An 18,795-nucleotide genomic window follows, 5' to 3' on the forward strand; every position below is an offset into this window, starting at 1 on the left:
CAGAACTCCAGCTGTCAGATAAATGTAATGGAGTAAAAGGTGCAATATTTCCCTCCAAAACGTAGAGCAGTAAAAGTATGAAGTAAAAGAAAATCTTTTAAAATTTTTAAAAGATTTTGTTTGTTTTAAATAATTTCCTCACATTGCTTCAAAATGTAACCTTGAATTTACGAGGGCGCCTGAACGCAGCATAAGGATCAACCTGGAGGAGAGTAAAACTCGCAGCAGCCGAACAGAAACCGCGAACACAACAAGTTCACACCAATATGGGACTTTTATGCTTTTACTACACAACACGGGGACGTATTTTATAATCGTGTGGATGTCGATTGACAACTTTTAGTCGGGAATTAGTCGACGTGTTGTTGGCGCGTCAGTTGAAACAGAGTTCTGCTTTCAGTCGGATGGAAGTGAGTGAGACAGGTCAGTTTTAAAGACAGACAGGTCGGTTTAACGGCTCCCTCCGAGGACATTTAGTGTCGCTTTCAGTTCAATGTCCGCAGCAAACTGCGCAGAGGAGCTGGACTTCAGACTGATCTTTGAGGAGGACGGAAGACAGACGACAGGTACGTGTCATTTTAACGACGTTAGTTAGCAATTTGTCAACTACTGTAAGCTAACGAGAATTAGCGAGAATTGTGCCGGAAGTTGAGTCTTCAAAGTAAAATACCAACAACAGAGTAGAAACCTGGATTTTAACATTATGATGTAACGATTGGGTGAAACGGTTTGGCCAAATTACATATAAAGATGAAGTGAAAAGAAATTAATGTCTGCAGTAAACAGCCATTAAACATTGAATTTTCTGCAGATCTAATTACGTTTGGTTTTTACTGTGAAGGGATTTGTTGGTTTGCTTTTTTGTGTTCTGTTTTTGGTCTGTCTCTCCACAACCTCCTCTACAGTGGCAAAGAAAAGTGAGTGAACAGAGAAGTATAGACAGACACTGTGTGCGCTTCAGTTAATAACACAGCAGTCATAATGTTTAGTGTCTTTATAGAAAACAGCCATTCATCATCATTCTCAGTACTGGTGAAGAAAGTGAACCCATGGATCTGTGAGGATGTTTTCATGCTAGTGTGCAGAGCACTTTTTACACTGTGTGTATACACAGTATGTAGCTGCTGTATGTCCTTCACAAATAATTCTACCTTTGTTTGGTTGGGTTGTGGAGAGTCAAGCTGTGCCCCCTGGTAAACTTCAGGTCCACGTGGGCAGTGACCATGCACCATGATTTTTATAGGCTAGACTCTGATAGTCAGGCTAGAGATGTTAACCAGCTCCGCTGATTCCTTTAAGCTTTTATCTGTTACTCTGAGCTGCTTGTTTACCTCGTTTCATTCTGCTTTGAGCCTTTGGACTCATCTGAGCTGGGCGATCACTTCCAGGGAGAGTAGACCCAGAACTGATGAAAGTCTGATCAGATTTTAAGACGAACTCATACAGAAATGCAGTTAACGTTTGTCTCGTAGTGTTTTTGTTTGTTAGATCAAAATAGAACATGAAATTTTATGTTAGAATTATTCCTTTTATTTTTATGTCTTTATTTAATTAAAAAAACTACTTAGTTTAACTTAGTTCGGTTGAATTGATGTGCATAATACTACAGTACAGACATATAGATACATACAGCTGTCTGCAGAAGTTCTGGTCAGATTCCTGATTTGCAGCATGTGCAGGTTTGCACACGCTGCAGATAATATCACACTTTGTAAACACACTTCAGCGTCCTTCTGCTCGTTTCAGGAATTTTCACTTGCTCTTCCTGCAGATCACTGCAGAGATATTTTTAGACATGTTTCATTTTATTTATTTTTATTTCGCCTTTTGTTGAGAGTTTTCAGTTTTCTTTTACATGGGAGACCTGCTGTGTTACATAAGGACACACATCATTCACATCATCAGGTGCACTGTACACAGGTGCACAGGGTACAGGTGCACAGGGAACTTGCAGGTCTTGAAAAGTATTAAAAACAATTGAACTGAATTAAGCGGTTTTTAATAAAAAACTTTCACTCGTCATATTTAAAGTTTTCCTTCTTCCACGTTCTGAACCTGCTGATTACTTTCTCAATCAATAAACAGTTTTGTTTATGAAAGATAAACTTTATTTTTCACCTCCTTCAAAGGTAAAATAAGACAAATGATTTTTAAACTCGATGATAAACGGCATCGGACCGGTGTAACGTAAATAAACCATGATGATTTTGTTTGAGTATCAGGTTTATTTATGTCTGTTTCAGTTCTGTGTCTAATAATAACTAACTGTTACCACTTCACATCCAGTTAGTCTGACAGTGATTTTATTTCTTCATAATCGGTTTATAATTACAGAAAACTAAGAAACCAGTAACTACTCAACCTGACAAAGCGGGAACCAGAAAACTTTTTGTCATTTTTCATTAAAAATGGACTTAAATAATGAATCAAATATCAAAACGGTTGCTTATTAATTTAATTATATCAGCTCTGAAATGCCTCATTTCCCCTGTGAATATGAAAATGTTCTATAAAAGAGTTCACGTCCACCTTCACTAAACATTTGTCACTCTCGCAGTTAGGCATGCAGGGTTTTACTTTGAAAATTCTAACAGGAAGTCCCGTTGTCTGATTACAGTGGATGTGACACATCCAGCTGTCTGCTGTTAAATTTAGGAGGACTTTTAAATGTGGATCATGAGGCGAAGAAGCGACTAAATCCTCCTCCAGCTGAACCACTGAAAGCTGCAGAGAGCCTGCACTGAGCTGATCAGCGCTATTGATCATTAGGCCGCAGGTTTAAAGTATTGATCAGGAGCCTGTTGGACATGCTGCTGCAGTGATTTGAGATCAGTTAACGTGGGTCATGTTTGAGTTGCAGTGAGACAGATAGGAGACAGAACTGACCTGAATTCTCTCCATCAGCTCTGTGACTAAAACTTTATGATTTATATTAAAAATTAAAGTCACAGTGATGAGACGAATCACCTTGTTATTAGCACACACAGACCCACTGTCATGTGACATTTACTCAGTAATGTTAAACTGTCCTGTGATGAACTAATGCCTCCTGGAAGAATCACTGGCTTAGGGCTGTAATTAACCATTATTTTAATTAAAACATAAAAAAAAACAAAAAAAAACAAAAGAACCCAAATATTCACATTTCAGAAGTTGGAACTAGAAGCTGAATCAGTGAAGATTAAGCAGCTGTTCTGAGTTTATCTTTGAGTCATTAATCAAACAAAAAGCCAAACATCTGCTGAGGATTTGCCGCTGCAGTTTGTTGTACATCACTGGAATCTGTTCGAGGTTTGGACCGTTGGCCAGAGGAAACTGTGATACTGATTAGAAAATAACTTTGATGATGAAAATAACTGGACCTTTAACAATTAGTCAGTGAGTGAGTGGACATTAGCAGCTGTTTAAACAGTCTGTTGATCCTTCAAGTTGCCTTTCGAGCAGAAACATTTGATGGTTGCAGTAAAATGCAGCCGAAGCATCAATGACTCCAGATGAATGATCTGATAATGTCAGAGAAAACCAGAGAACAGTCACAGGAAACAGGTTAGTGCACAGCCAAGTACTTTTACTGCTGATACTTCAACTACATTGTGTTGATACTGTACTTCAGTTGGATTTAAAAAAAAAAACAAAAACAACTTGTGATGTTGTTAGTTTTGTTGTTTTCTCACTGTGGCACGGATACTTTGACTTAACCTGAATATTTCTTTCACTGCATCAACCAGAAACCGCTCGACAGCTGATGTAAGCAGGCGGATCGGTTGATAGATTGATAGATACATTGATAGATTGATAGAGGTATTGATAGATGCAGTGTAGATGTGTGCTGGCTGCTTGTGTTTCAGGCTGTTTACAGACAGACAGCGTTGCTGCCCCGCCTCTCTGCTGGCAGGTTTTACTTCCTGGTTTTCTAACCGCGCTGTGGCACCCAGCTGGCGGCGGGCATTGTCACCGCCTTTTCCTCCCCTCCTTTCTGCCCTGGAGGGTGGAGGGCAGAGGGCGGAGGGGGAGGAGGGGGGGTGCAACGGTTACATCACATCTCATTTCTTTCTATCCAGCACTTGGAGGGTTATTTGCACAGAAGCAGCGAGCGGAGCTGCTGAAGCAGATCGCAGTTGACGCTTTGACGCCTTTTTTGCATGTAGCATGCAGGGTGTGTGTGTGTGTGTGTGTGTGTGAAAGAGAGAAAGAGGAGTATTAATAGTAGGATTGTGGTGAGGAGTGTGTGCAGCTGTGTGAATGAACTTACTGAACTGTTGTAGATAATCTGTCACCATAATTAGTCCGGTGCATGAGCTATTAACTGCCGCTGCAGCGTGACGGTTCTTCCTCTGCCGACAGCTCAGCGTTCACCATCAGTGCTGTAAACGTTCTTTATGTGCACAGACAAAACAATAAATACAGAACGACAGCCACAAAACGTGAATGTCACAGTGTAAAGCACTTTGAGCTGCATTTCCTGTTTGTAAGACTCTTTTCAAATACAAGTTTTATTACTATTATTACTATTATAAACAGTAAACAACAAACAGTGGGGAAAGAACCAGGGAGTGTCGGGGTGTAGAACATTAAATGATTGATTAATGGATTCAGTGATTAATGGATTCATCTGCAACAAAAGACAGTTTTAAAATCTTCTTGAGTGTGAGAGGTGGCTGATGGGAGAATTTCATTTGATAAACAAATGCTCAGTAAGTAAAGTAAGCTTAATGATATCTGACGTTTTTTGCTTGATAGTTGACCTAAATGGTGAAAGCACTGTCACTGTGGCTGTTGTTGATTCATTTTAGTTTAGAAAATGTCATGTCACGTCATCATCTGCTGCTTATCTGGGTCCTGGCCCAGGCCCAGGGGTGACGGTTGCCCAATCCACAGTGCACCAAAGTCCTACGGCAGTGCTGCCCAGAGTGGGTCTCAAACCCACGTCCCCGAGAGATTACGTCTCGTGCTCTATCAACTGAGCTAACAGTTTAGAAAACGTCAAACAGAAAATTGCACAGTCATAAAAGGATTTTAATAAATATCTGAACTGAGCAGATGTGAATTCTTAAAATGGCTTATTTTGCCATATTTTGCCAGAAACCACATACATTTATTTTACAGTAGAAAATCTTTATAATGAATTAAGTCTGAGTTTGGTTTTCTCAGTATTGACTCCTGAAACAAAACTGTCAGTTTAACATGAAGGAACCACAGTAAAAACAGAAATGACACAATTTAAACGCCACTGCTGCTGATGCATTAGACCTAAACAGGAGCCATACATCAAATAAAAACTGTGAAACCCTGTGATGTTTTTTTTTTTTTTTTTTTTGCTCTGCAGGTTGTGTTCAGATGATCAGATGATAACTGATCTTCACCTGTCAGGTGTAGCGCTCTGGATGCTGCTACATGGCAGTAAAACACAAATGTGTTTGCAATGCAAATGATCACACATCACTGATTTGCATGTCGGTTCATCTTCTCCTCACAGGTCCGGATCTCAATGTGAGGACTCCTCCCTCCTCCACACAGGCTCTAGCCGAGCAGCCCGTCAGCCCGGAGCTGCGCAGTCACCCTCCATATTTCTGCACCACAGACAACTACCAGCATGTTGGCTGCCATTCCCAGGGGCCCCAGTATGGGGCCCAGGGGAACCCAAGAGCCTTTGACTGCCCGAGTATCCAGATCACCTCCATAGCTCCTAACAACCATGTGGAGCCCGGCGTTGGCCAGGAAGCTTTGGCAGTGGGCGGGGCAGAGGGGGGCTACCCTGAGCCATCCTGGTCCAGAGACCAGCTTTACCTGCCCCTGGACCCCTGCTACCGGGACCCAGCGCTCTGCCAAAGCCCCTGCAGCAGCTTATCGTCCAGGAGCTGGATGTCCGACCTCTCCTCCTGCGAGTCCTTCTCCCACATCTACGATGATGTGGAGGGGGAGCTATGCGATGCAGCCCGCCTTGCCCTGGGGTCCCCCCTTGGGTCACCTCTGGGGTCCCCGGGCTGCGGGGGTGGAGCCTTCGGGGTGGAGTTATGGCAACAAAAATACCAGCATCCTTTAGCCTTCAGCCCTGCGCTGTCGCCCCATCAATCGCCCCGTCAGTCGCCCTGCCACTCCCCTCGCACCAGTGTCACAGAGGAGAGCTGGCTGAACCGTCGGCCCACGTCCAGGTACGAGCTGTCATGTTGGACTGATTGTAGCCAGTGTCTGAAACTGAATAGACATGAGTCATTCCTGGACCTCACCTGTGAATATGAGACACAGAACTGACCTTTAATCAAATATGGGCACAGACCTGCTCCTGGGTGGTGCAGGCGAAAGCTTAGAGCCCCAGGGTACTGTGCAGGGCAAACAGCAGTCTGACAGGAGATGATAGAAGCACTGCTGTGTGTGTGTGTGTGTGTGTGTGTGTGTGTGTGTGTCTGTGTGTCTGTGTCTGTGTCTGTGTGTGTGTGTGGAGGCAGGAGCATCCTTCATGCTTTACAGACAGCTGGCACAGTTTGGAAAACCTCATTCATTATTTAAATCTCCACAGAACTGGGAGTTAAACAGTTACTTCTACACTTAGTAAATATTTAAAGCCCATTTTGGATTTGATGAAGGACTATGATTTTTTTTCCAGGGGCTGTGATGTTGCACATAGACTGATTATTTGGCTGTATAGACATAATTAAATCATGAACCATGAACCAGAACCATGTTATAGCGTAACATAACAGAAACAGGGAACGGCTACAGATCCCACTCACACTGACTTTCCTTGCAGGCCGTCGTCCAGACCGACCTCCCCCTGTGGGAAGAGACGCCACTCCAGTGCTGACCCCCACGCCCGCTCACCCTCCCCTCACCACTCACCCAGCCCCACGCCGAGCGCTTCCCCGCGGGGCAGCGTGACAGATGACACCTGGGTAGGGAGCCCCGTAGGTGCCCCCGGGCCCCTCCTGATGTCCAGCTACCTGGAACTGGATGTCCCCTCCAAGACCAGGAGGACGTCAGGGAGCCAGCTGGGCCTCCTTCACAGTCAAGGAGACCCTGGGCTGGAGCCTTTCCAGGATTCTCCAGGGGAAGAGGGTCGTGAACAGGATGGGCTGGCTGACCTCTTCCTTCAGGTGCCCTCCCACTTCACTTGGAACAAACCCAAACCTGGAAAATCTCCTCTGTTCAGGTTGGCTTCGCCGTCACTTCTTGAAGGAATAGTCTGACATTTTTGGGAAATATGCTTATTTGCTTTCTGGCCAAAGGTTCAAGGAGACAATGGATCTTGTTTGTTTCAACTGCAGAAAAACTGAAGTGTAAAAATGAAGATTTGCAGATTTTCTTGGGGGGTTATGAGTAAAACTGTTTCCAGTAACTTTCTGCTGGTCACATGCCTCAGGAACATAATCCACCATAACAGTGACTAAAACATCCTCTGGCTGGCTCAGCTTCACATTTACTGAACGTCTTCGGTATCAGTCTTCTAATCTAACTTGCCGCCAGAAAGCAAATAAGCATATTTCCCAAAAATGTCTTGATTAAAACATGCTCTTAACGACTGTACTGCAGTGATCTGATCATTATGTGCCTGTTGTTTCTGCTTCCAGGGCCTCGTCTCCCCCTCCCCTGGACTGGCCTCTGCCCAACCAGTATGACCAGTGTGAGCTCAAGCTGGAGGTCCAGCCCAAGTCCTACCACAGGGCACATTATGAGACGGAGGGCAGCAGGGGGTCCATCAAAGCAGCTACTGGAGGACACCCTGTTGTAAAGGTGAATCCTTTCTTCTAATGCGGTCTGTGGTCAGGTGTCTGAGCAAGATGCTTTTAATGTCAGTGAAGTATTCTGGGAAAATGATGGTGGTACCTGTGTGGTAAACACAAATGTTAAAGGTCAAAAAATACTGAGATGGATGTGGTCTCACAGAATCATAGTACTGGTCCATCCCATGACCTAAGCTCAAACTCTCTCACCCACAACGTTGTGCTATCAGATCGTGCTGGAATGGAGCTGTCACTCCACCTCCTGAGTCACAGCCAACGTTCTCTGGTCCCAGTGACAGTTTGCTGTTTCTGTCTCATCGTAGCTTTCACATCTTAGACTATTGCTTGAACAAAAATGTGGATAAGTCAGATATAATAGAGCTTTCAGCTAAAATGTGACTTGTAATTGCTGTCATTCCAATATAACAATAAAACCCTGTTATCAGAGTGAGTGCAGAGAGCAGACGTTTCACTTTGTAATGTTCCTCAAACACAGCGAATGATCCTGTGATGATCACGGGGTATAATCACAGGGCGACGGAGGTTATGTCAGAGTCGTGTTTAGCTGCCGTCGAGGAGGAACAGCCCTCGTGGATCCTCTGAATCAGAGAGCAGAAGCAGGCTGAGTAAAGCTCCATCAGGGGCTTGTATGTAATGGACACCAGCAGGGCTTTTCTGGGTGTCAAATTTTCAGTCTGCTGCTGAAGCCAGATAAGCTTCTTTCTGCAAAATGTGTGAAAACTCACAGTGTTTAGTGTCAAGAAAGAGATAAGTGAGTGCTGTTACACAGGGAAGTGAAAATCACACTGATGGCTGCAGAAAAGACAGCAGATCAGGCGAGTGATGAAAACAAAATCCTGCCGTCGGAATCAATTTGTTTTACATTTACATTTCTTTTATTTGTGCGCTTTAATATTTATGAGTTAAGGTTTAACCTGTTTGAACTGTATTTTGTGATCTGCACTGATAAGATATATCAGGATGCGTCTGAGCAATCATCAGCTCAGCAGATGATTGGTGAAGAGCGAGCAGCGGTTGTTTGTCGCTGAACTTCTGTTTGATCTGCAGCTGAATGGATACAGCGAGCAGCCGGTCAGCCTGCTGTTGTTCATCGGCACCGCAGACGACCGGTACCTTCGCCCTCATTCCTTCTACCAGGTCCACAGGGTGACAGGGAAGACGGTTACCACCACCTGCCAGGAGAAAATCCTCAGTTACACCAAAGTCCTGGAGATTCCTCTGCTTCCAGAAAAAAACATGTCTGCCAGGTAACCGAGGCAACACTGCCAGGCCTGGATTCAGTATCACAGATGATCAGGGTTAGCCTGAGATCTGTGCTAATCAGATCAGATGCCTTTAATGTAGCAGGTAATGCATTATGATGAGCAGGACATCTGTTGGTTTTCTGTTCCACAGCATCGACTGTGCCGGCATCCTGAAGCTGCGTAACGCCGACATCGAGCTGAAGAAGGGAGAGACGGATATTGGGCGGAAGAATACGAGGGTTCGAGTCGTGTTCAGGGTCGCCATCCCTCAGCCGGACGGCCGGATGCTGTGGCTACAGACAACATCTGTTCCAGTGGAGTGCTGTAAGTCACCATATTGTTATCCAGCGACGTCAAGAGTACATTACATTCAACAGTGAGCAAGTCACAGAAGAAGTTAAAGGTTTTACTTTATTTAGAGACCAGATTACAAAAGAACAAGCAGAGGAGGATGTGAGATATTACTTTGTTCACAGATCAGAATCAGTACGTTTTTTTTTCTTCCTTTTTAGTGAATATTTCCTGTCTGTAAATGAATGTGCTGCCATGGCACTCTGCCTTGTAACAACAATACCACAGCAGAAACTGTGTTGTGTTTCAGCCCAGCGCTCCGGCCAGGAGCTTCCTCAGGTGGAGAGCTTCAGTCCAGCCAGCGGCTCCGTGGACGGAGGAGAGGAGCTGATCATCACCGGATCCAACATCTCCACACAGTCCAGGGTTGTTTTCATGGAGAAAGGGCCTGGTAAGATCAGTTTAGATTCATGTCATTTACATAAAATAAGTTGTTCATGTTCAGTTTTTAGCTGAGTTTTTTTTTTGTTCGTATCCCTCAGACGGACGATCACTGTGGGAAGTGGAAGCCAGAGTTGTTCCTGAAAAAAGCAGCAGAGTGAGTAGTAACATTATTTGAAAACAATAAATAAATAAATACTAGTTTGTAGATCAGATTAACAAGACAGTTACCAACACAAGTTTGTTTACACCCTCACAGAGACAGCTCAGCTTTACCGGCTTCCTATTGGTTAATCTGCTTTCAATGTAGAAACCAGATCACATTCCTACTGGCCTGTGAAGCTGGAGGAGCCAGAGGAATGGCTGTAGTGAAGAACTTCATCTTTCCACAGCTTTAATTTTACACCCCCTAGTTCATAAAAAAAAAACACAAATCAAATTAAAGTTTAAACCGGTGTTTTTTTGGATTGTATCCTCTAACAACAAAACTGTGTCTAGCTGTGGCACCGTCTCATGTTTCCGATGACTCCTGTTGAAACCACAAAGTCTCAGACGTGTCTGAGTCTGTGGGAGGGGAGGGAGGTGACGCAGCACTTGCTGTGTCATCACTAAATGAAGGCGTTTTTTTGTAGATTTTATAACGTCACTCTTTGATTCGGTGAAAATGGGTTTTTGACTCCAGGCAGGCTTTGTTGACTGTGTCAGTCCTTATTTGCCATTTGGAGAATACTGTTTCTGATGTTGAAACCAAACCCCCTCAGACTTTTGTAATGTGACCCCATTTTGCATGACATTGGTGCTCAGGGATTGTGTGTGGCTGAGGCTGTGTTGTTGTGGACGGGCTGTGTTACAACGCACTGTAAATATAAATGTATTAGACCGCTGTCGTCCACATTAATGTAGCTTTTATTCATGTTATACCTTAAAAATCTGCAGGTGTTTACAAATTCAGTAAAAAATGAGTGCAAACTAGTGCAAAGTGCAAATTATTGTACGTGACAGATTCCCTGTATGCCCAGACACTTGGTAGCATATTAATGAATTTAACAAATCTGAATTCACCTGCTGGGACAGTCCCTGAATCCTGGAATCTTACAGCTGTGTTCTACATGTCTCTTTGTTTCTGTCTTACAGTCCAGCATTGTGGTGGAGGTCCCTCCTTACAATAAGAAGACAGCGGGTCTGGTCGAAGTCCAGTTCTACGTCTCAAACGGTAAGAGAAGAAGAAGTCTAACGCAGAACTTCACCTACCTGCCTGGAGTCAGATGCCACCTCCCTGCTGCTGCCGGAGCACAGATAGTCAAACAGGAGCCCTGGGAGCTGGACCACGTCTCCCACAATCCACCTGGATTCTGCCCAGATGTGGCCTATTATGATTCCTGTGATCTCCCAGTGCATTGTGGTCCTCCTTCCCAGAATGCACCTCGTCTCCATCATCCTCCTCCGTCCTCTGTCCCCCTTCAAACCCCCTTAATGTTTCCTCACACCTCCTCCATCCCTCTTCACTCCTCCTCCTCAATGCCTTCTCAGACCTCCTCAGTCCCCCATCAGGCCTTGATTCCTCTTCAGACCTCCATCATACCTCCTCAGACCTCCATCATACCTCCTCAGACCTCCATCATACCTCCTCAGACCTCCATCATACCTCCTCAGACCTCCATCATACCTCCTCAGACCTTCACCATCCCTCCTCAGACCTCCTCCCTTCCTACTCAGACCTCCTCAATACCCCCTCAGATCACCACAATGCCTCCCCAGGTCTCTTCTGTCTCCCCTCAAACCTTCGCCATGCCCCTGCAGACCTCCTCGCTGCCTCCCCACAACTCCCCCGTTGGACCTCAGAGGGAACAATCTCCACCTCTGAGTTCCAGTAGAGCCTTTGTGACCCCTGCTGACCCCCAGAAGAACTCTCCGCTCCCCAACCCTGGAGACATGCTGAGTATCAAGCAGGAGCCAGAAGACCAACCGAATCTGGGATCCTTGGGTTTCCAGGAGATCACACTGGATGATGGTAAGAAACTGTGTGTATTCATTCATTGACAGTTCTCCTGTAGACTGGGAAAGTGTGTCTGGAACGTTTGAAGCTTACCTCTCGTGGAGGACGGCACGAGGACTTAGTGGTTTCAGCTAGTGATTTGTGCGAGTACTTAATCTCAGTGAGGTCACTTGATTAGATAATTGTTATATATGTTATATATATCTATATGTATATATATTTGAATCTTGCCCACATGTAAAAGGATGTGTGCAAATGGGCACAAATGCACAGTGATGCAGTTCACTTTTCCGTCCCTGGTGTGACAGGAAATTGTGTCATGTCTGTAAAATATGCAGCTGTTTAAACTGTAAACCTGCTGCGTGGCATGTCTCCGTCTTCCTGTGGTTTCTTCCATTTTTATCCTGTCAGAGGTTTTTTGGGAAGTTGGAGGCAGTAAAGCCACCATTAACAGTGCAATGCACAAACGCCAAGAAAGAACAAAGATGATCAGCGAATAAACTTAGATAAACAAAGATTAACCAAGCAGGTTTCAAAATAAATGTAGGATCAGTTTTACAAATATGTCTGTGAATGTTCTCATTCATCCAGGTCATAGTTCTCTCTTTCAAAATAAAATAAAAATAAATGAGTCGGTTTATTCAGCAGGACAACTGTTGAATTAACAGCTACCTGTAAGAGTTTTCAGCCAAACTGAAGCTGCTTTCAACAGATGTGTACATTTACATAAAAAAAACAAATGATACATTTCTAAAACACATTGTTTAAGATTAAACAACATGACAACCTCTTACAGAAAGCAGAGTCCTTGTCACAGGAGATGTTTCCGCTCTAAACTTCTCACATGGCTTCATGTTCACAAAAAAAAAAATAATAATAATAATTTTAGAGAAAAGTCCAAAAACTGAAAACAGATCAGTGAATCAGAGCTTTGTATTTTCTTCTTTCCCATGAATCATCTGGTGACCCTTTGGAGGGGCCCAACCCCTAGGTTGGGAACCACTGGACTAACCTAATTAACTGTGTAATAACTAGTTATAACCAGCTCCGCCTGGAGCAGCTGCAACAGTGATCAGTGAACAGGAAGTACTGCTGCTGTGCTGCTTTACGTACATTTTTTACTTACTTGGAGTGTTACTGAAGTAGATTTTGAAAGCAGGACCATTATTCATCCTGACTATCCAGACCTCCATACAAGGAGCTTTTGTTCATCAGTATCCGACTTTCATTAAGTGATTTTGGCTCCTGGAGAAAAACAGTCATCCCTAAAATCATCAGACTCAGATCGGGGTCTGAATTCACAAAATCCAAATGAGCGCTCGCTGGTTGTGTGTTTCATGCTGTGCAGCTGTGTGGCAGCAGCTCTCACTCTGTGTGTGTCTGTGTGTCTACACTCCGCTGCTCTGTGTGTGTGTGTCAGTGTGTGAATACTGTGTTTTTCTGTGATCTGAGTTAATAATAGCTGTGGCTGCTGGTTGCTGGTCTGAATGATGTAGATGGGGGTTAAATTTGTTGCTGCATCTCAGTTGGCGGGCAGCAGCTGTCGTCAGGCCTCTGACCCTCTGAATTATGGCCAACCTCCCACCCCCCCATCCGCAGCTTGCTCTGCTGCTGCTCCTTAGAGATGAATTCAGCGATTTAAAGGTCAAAAGACGTCTTTAGTTAGTGGTTCTTCACCTTTTTGTAAAAGTAAGCTGTGTCGACTTGTTTGATAGACTACAATGAAGTCTCTAAACCTCATTTTGTGTAAGAGTTCTATGTTTATATGACGCGTCTCCATCATTTCAGAAGCCTTTCACTGACTGTTTCACTGTGTTTGAGACGTGCTTCAGGTTGAAATGTACAAATTAAAATGCTGCTGACGCAGGTTACATGTAAAAACAAGACTAAACTAGATTCACATGACGTGGAAACGGAGCAGCAGGATCAGGGCAGTCAGCCTCATGGAGGCGCTAGAGGGAAAGGCTGCGTCTACGTTTCATCCTCTGGGAACTTTCAATAATCTTTACAGAAACTCATGGAAATCCATTCAGATGGTTGTTGAGATATTTCAGTCTGGACCAAAGGGTTGGGCCAACCAGCCCACTGACAGATGTGATTGATTCCTTATCGATTCCTGATCGAGCTTCCATGAAGTGCAGGTAAAGCACTGTGGCAGTGTTTACTCTCCTCAGTAAAACCCACCTTGGTCTGTTATGTGCGGCACACGTGCAGCCTCAGACTGAGCTTCCGTTTCATTTCCATGCCACTGTTTATTTTCACAGAGATGTGACCGGTGGTTCACAGGTCTGGGATCAGGCTGGAACAGGTCTGATACGGATTTTGAACATGAAAATGTGGGAAAGAGCATGTGGAAGCTCATATTATCAGATCTGGATTCAGTCTGACAGGAATCAGATATTTACTATTGTGACTTCCCTGTAAATTTGAATTTTCATGTCAACACAAATCTCAGCTAACAGCATAATCTGTGTTTTAAAATGTCTGCTGTGACTGAAAACGATTATATACGACATTATTGCATTTTTAATCCAACCTGTGGGTCGGGCCCCTCCGAAGGGTCACCATATAAACCTCAGGGGTCCTGAGATGATTCATGGGTGAGAAGAAGAAACAAAGTTCTGATACACAAATAACTTTTACTCATTTTTGGGGCCTTTTTCTTCACAAAATAGAAAGTGTGTGAATGTACTGTTTGAACTGAATGTGTGTGTGTTTTGTGACATTGTGAGTCCAGACGCAGGTGAAGCTGTGTGCGACGGGCACCCTGCTGCTGATGATGATTAGAGGCTTGTTGCTTTGCTTTGCTTGGTGAGCTTCAGGTTTCACAGCTCTGCTATGAATAGACTGAACGGAGCAGAGATGGAGCCATTTGCTGCCCTGCTAACAGCCAGGCAGAGAGCAGCTTCTTAAACACACAGTGTTTTGTGTGTCATTAAGTTCTGGTTTATAATGAGGAATCGGTTAGCTGTGATTATTGGATTAGTAAATTATTACAAGTTAATTTATCTCTTTTCTAACCAAACACAAATCTGTTTATGTCGTTAGGCCCCAGATTGAAGGACTTTGTGTTTAAAGCTACAGGTCGCAGTCTTGAGTCCAGCTGCTGCCCCCTGTGGTCTTGCAGGGAACTGCAGGACAGAATCTAGTAGCCTTTCTCTGCATTCAAAGGTTGAACATTTATTTATGGCATGAATTCGCCTGTATCTTATTTCCTGTGGTGTTTACGACACTGAAAGTGTTCCTGATACCAACCGCCTGACTGACCAGCACCGTCCAGCACCAGCAGAGAAAGAGTGTGATGCAGAGTAAATGTGTGTTTAACTCAGTTGTGGATTTAGCTTCAAGTTTTTTCTAGAGCTTTAACCTCAGATTACAATGTGAGACGGGCCTGAAGCTCTGGACAACTACAGTTTTCTTTTTCATGTTTCTGACTTTATCAAACAGAAAACGGACAGGACAGGACAGGGCAGGAATGGACAGGACAGGATTAAGAAAAAAAAATTTTGAAATGCGTCTTGGTGAATATAAATCAGACAGAAACACTCATGTTTCCTGGTTGTGTTTTTGTTGCAGTGAATGAGATCATTGACAGAGACATCTGCAGTCTGAGCAGCGTTGCCCAGCCGGACCAGTTTGACCAGTACCACCAGTACGATTGGGAGAACAAGTCCGGGGACGCTGCCTTACCGTTCTGTGGAGGCTCTCAGTAGCTGCACTGCTTCCTCAGGAGACGACTGCAGTTTGGACAAAGTGCATCAAACTGATCTTGAAGTGCCTGAAAACCAATCAGCAGCCTCGACGAGTCTGCGGGCCCGTTTCATCAGGGTATCACGTCACATTGCTGTTTCCTCATCTGTCTCAGGAATTTCAGTGCAAAGCCGGCTCGTACCTCACTGACAAACCAAAGACTTTTTAGCCTTTCGTGACGAATGAGAAGAATTGTAGAATAAAAGGGCTGAAAATCAACTGTGAGAGCAGTGATTTAATTTGACACAATCATAACAATCAGTAACATCATTACACAAAAAAAAGAGGAAAATCCTGTCATTATTTATTGGCCAGTTAATTAAGAAATCTATTTTTGATACTCAGGATCCAGTCCATTAAAAACCAAAGTCCTTCAGCTGATCATTTACATTTTTTTTATAGCTTGGTTTTACTCTGTTTACATTTCCTTCGCTGAATTACATTACTGCTGTTCAACCTCAACTGTTTTGGTGTGAATCTTAAGACACTGAATTATAGAAATGTATTGTAAGGTTGAAGTAAAAGGAAAAGAAAAGTCTGTTCTGTGTTTTCATACGTAATTTGATAAACGATGAGTGTGAGTTGTAAAATAATTTATTCTGTGAAAATGAGCTCGATCAGGATCCGAGAACCAGGATCAACGTGGGAGCTCAGAAATCGACATTTGTCTCAAAAAGCCCACAGTCTCCTGTTGGAAATGTTGTTTATGCCGCATTACATTTGAGGCACTTTCAGGAGTTCATGGAGCACTGACATTTCATTACAGGGAGGTCAAAGGTCAGCGCAGGTAATTCTGCCAAGCTGCAGGGACAAACCAAAGAAGCTGAGAATGTTATTAAAGGGAAAATCTGCACTGGGAGAAAAGTTCTGCTGCTCTGCTCTGAAACATGCTCACAACAGTCAACAGCTGCGACAGCAGTGACACTCTTCACCTCTGCTGGCTCAAAAAAAACAAAACAAAACCCATTAGAAAAAGTATCATTTTTAGTTTATCCTCCTATAAGAAGCAGGACTGTGACCAGGATTTTAGAAATCACCACCAGTCACCAGATAGAGCATCTAAACTTTTTATTTATTCTCTCTGAAAGTCATTTTCAAGCTCGAGGCCTTGTGCTGTGGAAAAGTTGAGTTGGTTACATCCCTCCTGAGTGGCAGCATTTTCTGCAGTCAGACTCTGTCTTCTCTAAACTATGAAGAGTGGCTGAAAGCGTTTGATCTGTGAAATGTGATTAACAAAAATGAACCTGCAGCACATTTCTGACGCTCTCCACCTTCTACTACACCTACATTTCTTCTGCTGTCGGTCGTCACCTGCTGCGACTGTACTGTTTGAAGCTATGACCAGATGCACAGCAGGAGGAACAGTTTAAACCTGCAGGAGCAGCAGTGTTCTGCCCCATCACTACTCTCCCTGAAAGCACCAAAACCAAACCTGTTTTCTTTCTTTACAGACTTTCCTCCTGTTGTTCACAATGAGCATCAGACCAATCCAGCTGTTCAAGTCATTTAAAGAGCTGCTGGTCCGGATCTGCCTGAACAAAGCAGAACTCCTCCACAGCTGATCCTGATCCTGCTGTCCAGCAGCTCTTTGTGCAGGTATAAACCAGGACCGTCCCAAACTCCAGCTCCGTCTCAGTGCTGCTGTCCGTCCTCTGCAGCAGACTGACCAGAGCCGGCATCAGCTGCAGCTCAAAAGTCCTGGATCCTCCACAGGAGCCGCACACTGAAACCACCTGAGCCATGTTGGACGGCGGCTCGGAGATGAAGAGCGGTTTCCCGCCGCGGCAGTAGCGCAGGATCTGTTGTGGACACAGTGAGATCTTCTTCATGAACCCAGAGAAGACGCCATCTCCGTGTCTGGCTCTGGTCTTCTCATAACTCTCCTCACAGCCGTCCAGCTCTCCTACCACCACCCCCTCTCTCCGCTCGTACTCCCTCAGCAGCTCCTGAGCGTGCTCCAGGTCGTCATCCTCCCCGCACAGATCTGACTCCTCCACCACGCTGATGAAGAACGGGCGGAAGACGGAAACGTCCTCATGTGATTCTCCCAGACTGAGGTCATGAAGTCTGCTGCTGACATCCATCTCACTGAGTGCAGGACCCTCTGCTGAGCAACGCAGGAGAAAATGAGCATCCTACTGTTAAATAAACCTCCTGCTGTGGAAAGCTGATCGACTCTATCTGATCTTTTAGCGCTGCTGACATCAACCTGACCAAAGCAGACTAACAGACCAACTGTTTTACTGCTGTTTGAGCGTCACTGTGCAGTTTGTTTTCATGTTTACCTCCTGAAGCAGGGACGTTTGTCACTTTGACACCTGAACGAACCTGCAGGATTTTTAACATCACAGACCAGTTTGGAGCCAATCACGGTTCAAACAGTGTGACATGGAAGCTTGACGCCGTCTCTGCACTGAGAAGGGACTTTTCAGTGAAGTAGGAGACATCTGGTGTCCAGAAGTCAAATTTGAGAAGTAAAAAATATTTGCATATTTGAAGAATCTGAATTTTCCAATGAGAAAGAGGGAACAGATAATAATTTATAGTTATTATTTTAAATAAGTTTAGCATTAACAGAGTATTTCTTATAAAACATATCAGGAGAGGATGTTTAACTTTAGTCATATATTCAGAATGGACCACAAGTCGATGCCCAGTTTGTTTTGATGTCTTTCCGCTTCTTGCTTTTAAATATTAATGCAGCTTAAACTGCCAATATGAATAAAATAAAACCTAAACTATTACATTTTGTAAACTATACTGATGCCGCTCAGTCCTACCTTCAGCCTCAGGAACTGATGCCTGCTCCTGGACCTGGCTGTCCTTCTTCACACCTCCTCCCCACCCATCATCACCCTCCTCCTTCATGCCCCAGTCATCAGCGGCTTCACACCAGTCGGTGGCCGACAGAGGAGCCTCCTGAGCCGGGGCAGGTCGGCTGGGTTTCTGCGCTGCTGCCACCTCAGTCTCCAGACACTGAGAGCGTAACACCCTCCAACTCTCTGACCTGCCGCTGCACTCTGCACCTGGGCACGCGAACAGGTGGAGGTTCCTGTGGTAGGGGGAGCCATCCAGGGGGCAATACACCTGCGCCACATGGGCTAACGGGGCTCCGCAGCGACCACATCGGGGAGACTGCCGGGAGATGACCGGCAACCGGTCCGGCTGGCCCCCAACTTTGTTGGTGAGATATGAGGACTGGTATCGCTTCGGGTCGAGCTCTCCATCACACAAACCGATCAGGACCAGCTCCTGGGTGGGTGAAGCCATCGCTCACGTGTCAGATTAAGCGTCTGAGGTCCGGCACCAAAACATTACCGCCGGCTGGACGGAG

The 18,795-nt window shown here is 44.6% G+C and overlaps 2 protein-coding genes across 4 annotated transcripts; one reads left to right on the forward strand and one right to left on the reverse strand.

Annotated features, from left to right (window-relative positions):
- The first annotated feature begins 197 nt into the window (after positions 1–197).
- Positions 198–15,999, forward strand: nfatc3b (nuclear factor of activated T cells 3b). 2 transcript variants are annotated; one of them, XM_041037557.1, is made up of 10 exons: positions 198–566; positions 5,477–6,152; positions 6,749–7,147; positions 7,566–7,728; positions 8,787–8,986; positions 9,135–9,307; positions 9,585–9,725; positions 9,817–9,872; positions 10,850–11,726; positions 15,288–15,999. In XM_041037557.1, exons 1-10 carry the CDS (start codon positions 494–496, stop codon positions 15,422–15,424), a joined length of 2,895 nt encoding a protein of 964 aa, XP_040893491.1. In that variant the 5' UTR covers positions 198–493; the 3' UTR covers positions 15,425–15,999. The 2 variants fall into 2 exon arrangements, with proteins under 2 accessions (XP_040893491.1, XP_040893490.1); XM_041037556.1 differs by lacking the exon at positions 198–566 and having other exon boundaries at positions 5,395–6,152.
- On the reverse strand, positions 15,684–18,762 carry pdcd2l (programmed cell death 2-like). 2 transcript variants are annotated; one of them, XM_041037560.1, is made up of 2 exons: positions 18,242–18,762; positions 15,684–17,565 (listed from the first exon to the last, which is right to left on the reverse strand). In XM_041037560.1, the coding sequence occupies exons 1-2, from the start codon at positions 18,729–18,731 to the stop codon at positions 16,964–16,966; spliced, it is 1,092 nt and encodes a 363-aa protein (XP_040893494.1). In that variant the 5' UTR covers positions 18,732–18,762; the 3' UTR covers positions 15,684–16,963. The 2 variants fall into 2 exon arrangements, with proteins under 2 accessions (XP_040893494.1, XP_040893493.1); XM_041037559.1 differs by having other exon boundaries at positions 15,684–17,568.
- Positions 18,763–18,795: the final 33 nt, after the last annotated feature.

This window comes from Toxotes jaculatrix, chromosome 5 (assembly GCF_017976425.1).
Source record: "Toxotes jaculatrix isolate fToxJac2 chromosome 5, fToxJac2.pri, whole genome shotgun sequence".
NCBI lineage: Eukaryota > Metazoa > Chordata > Actinopteri > Toxotidae > Toxotes > Toxotes jaculatrix.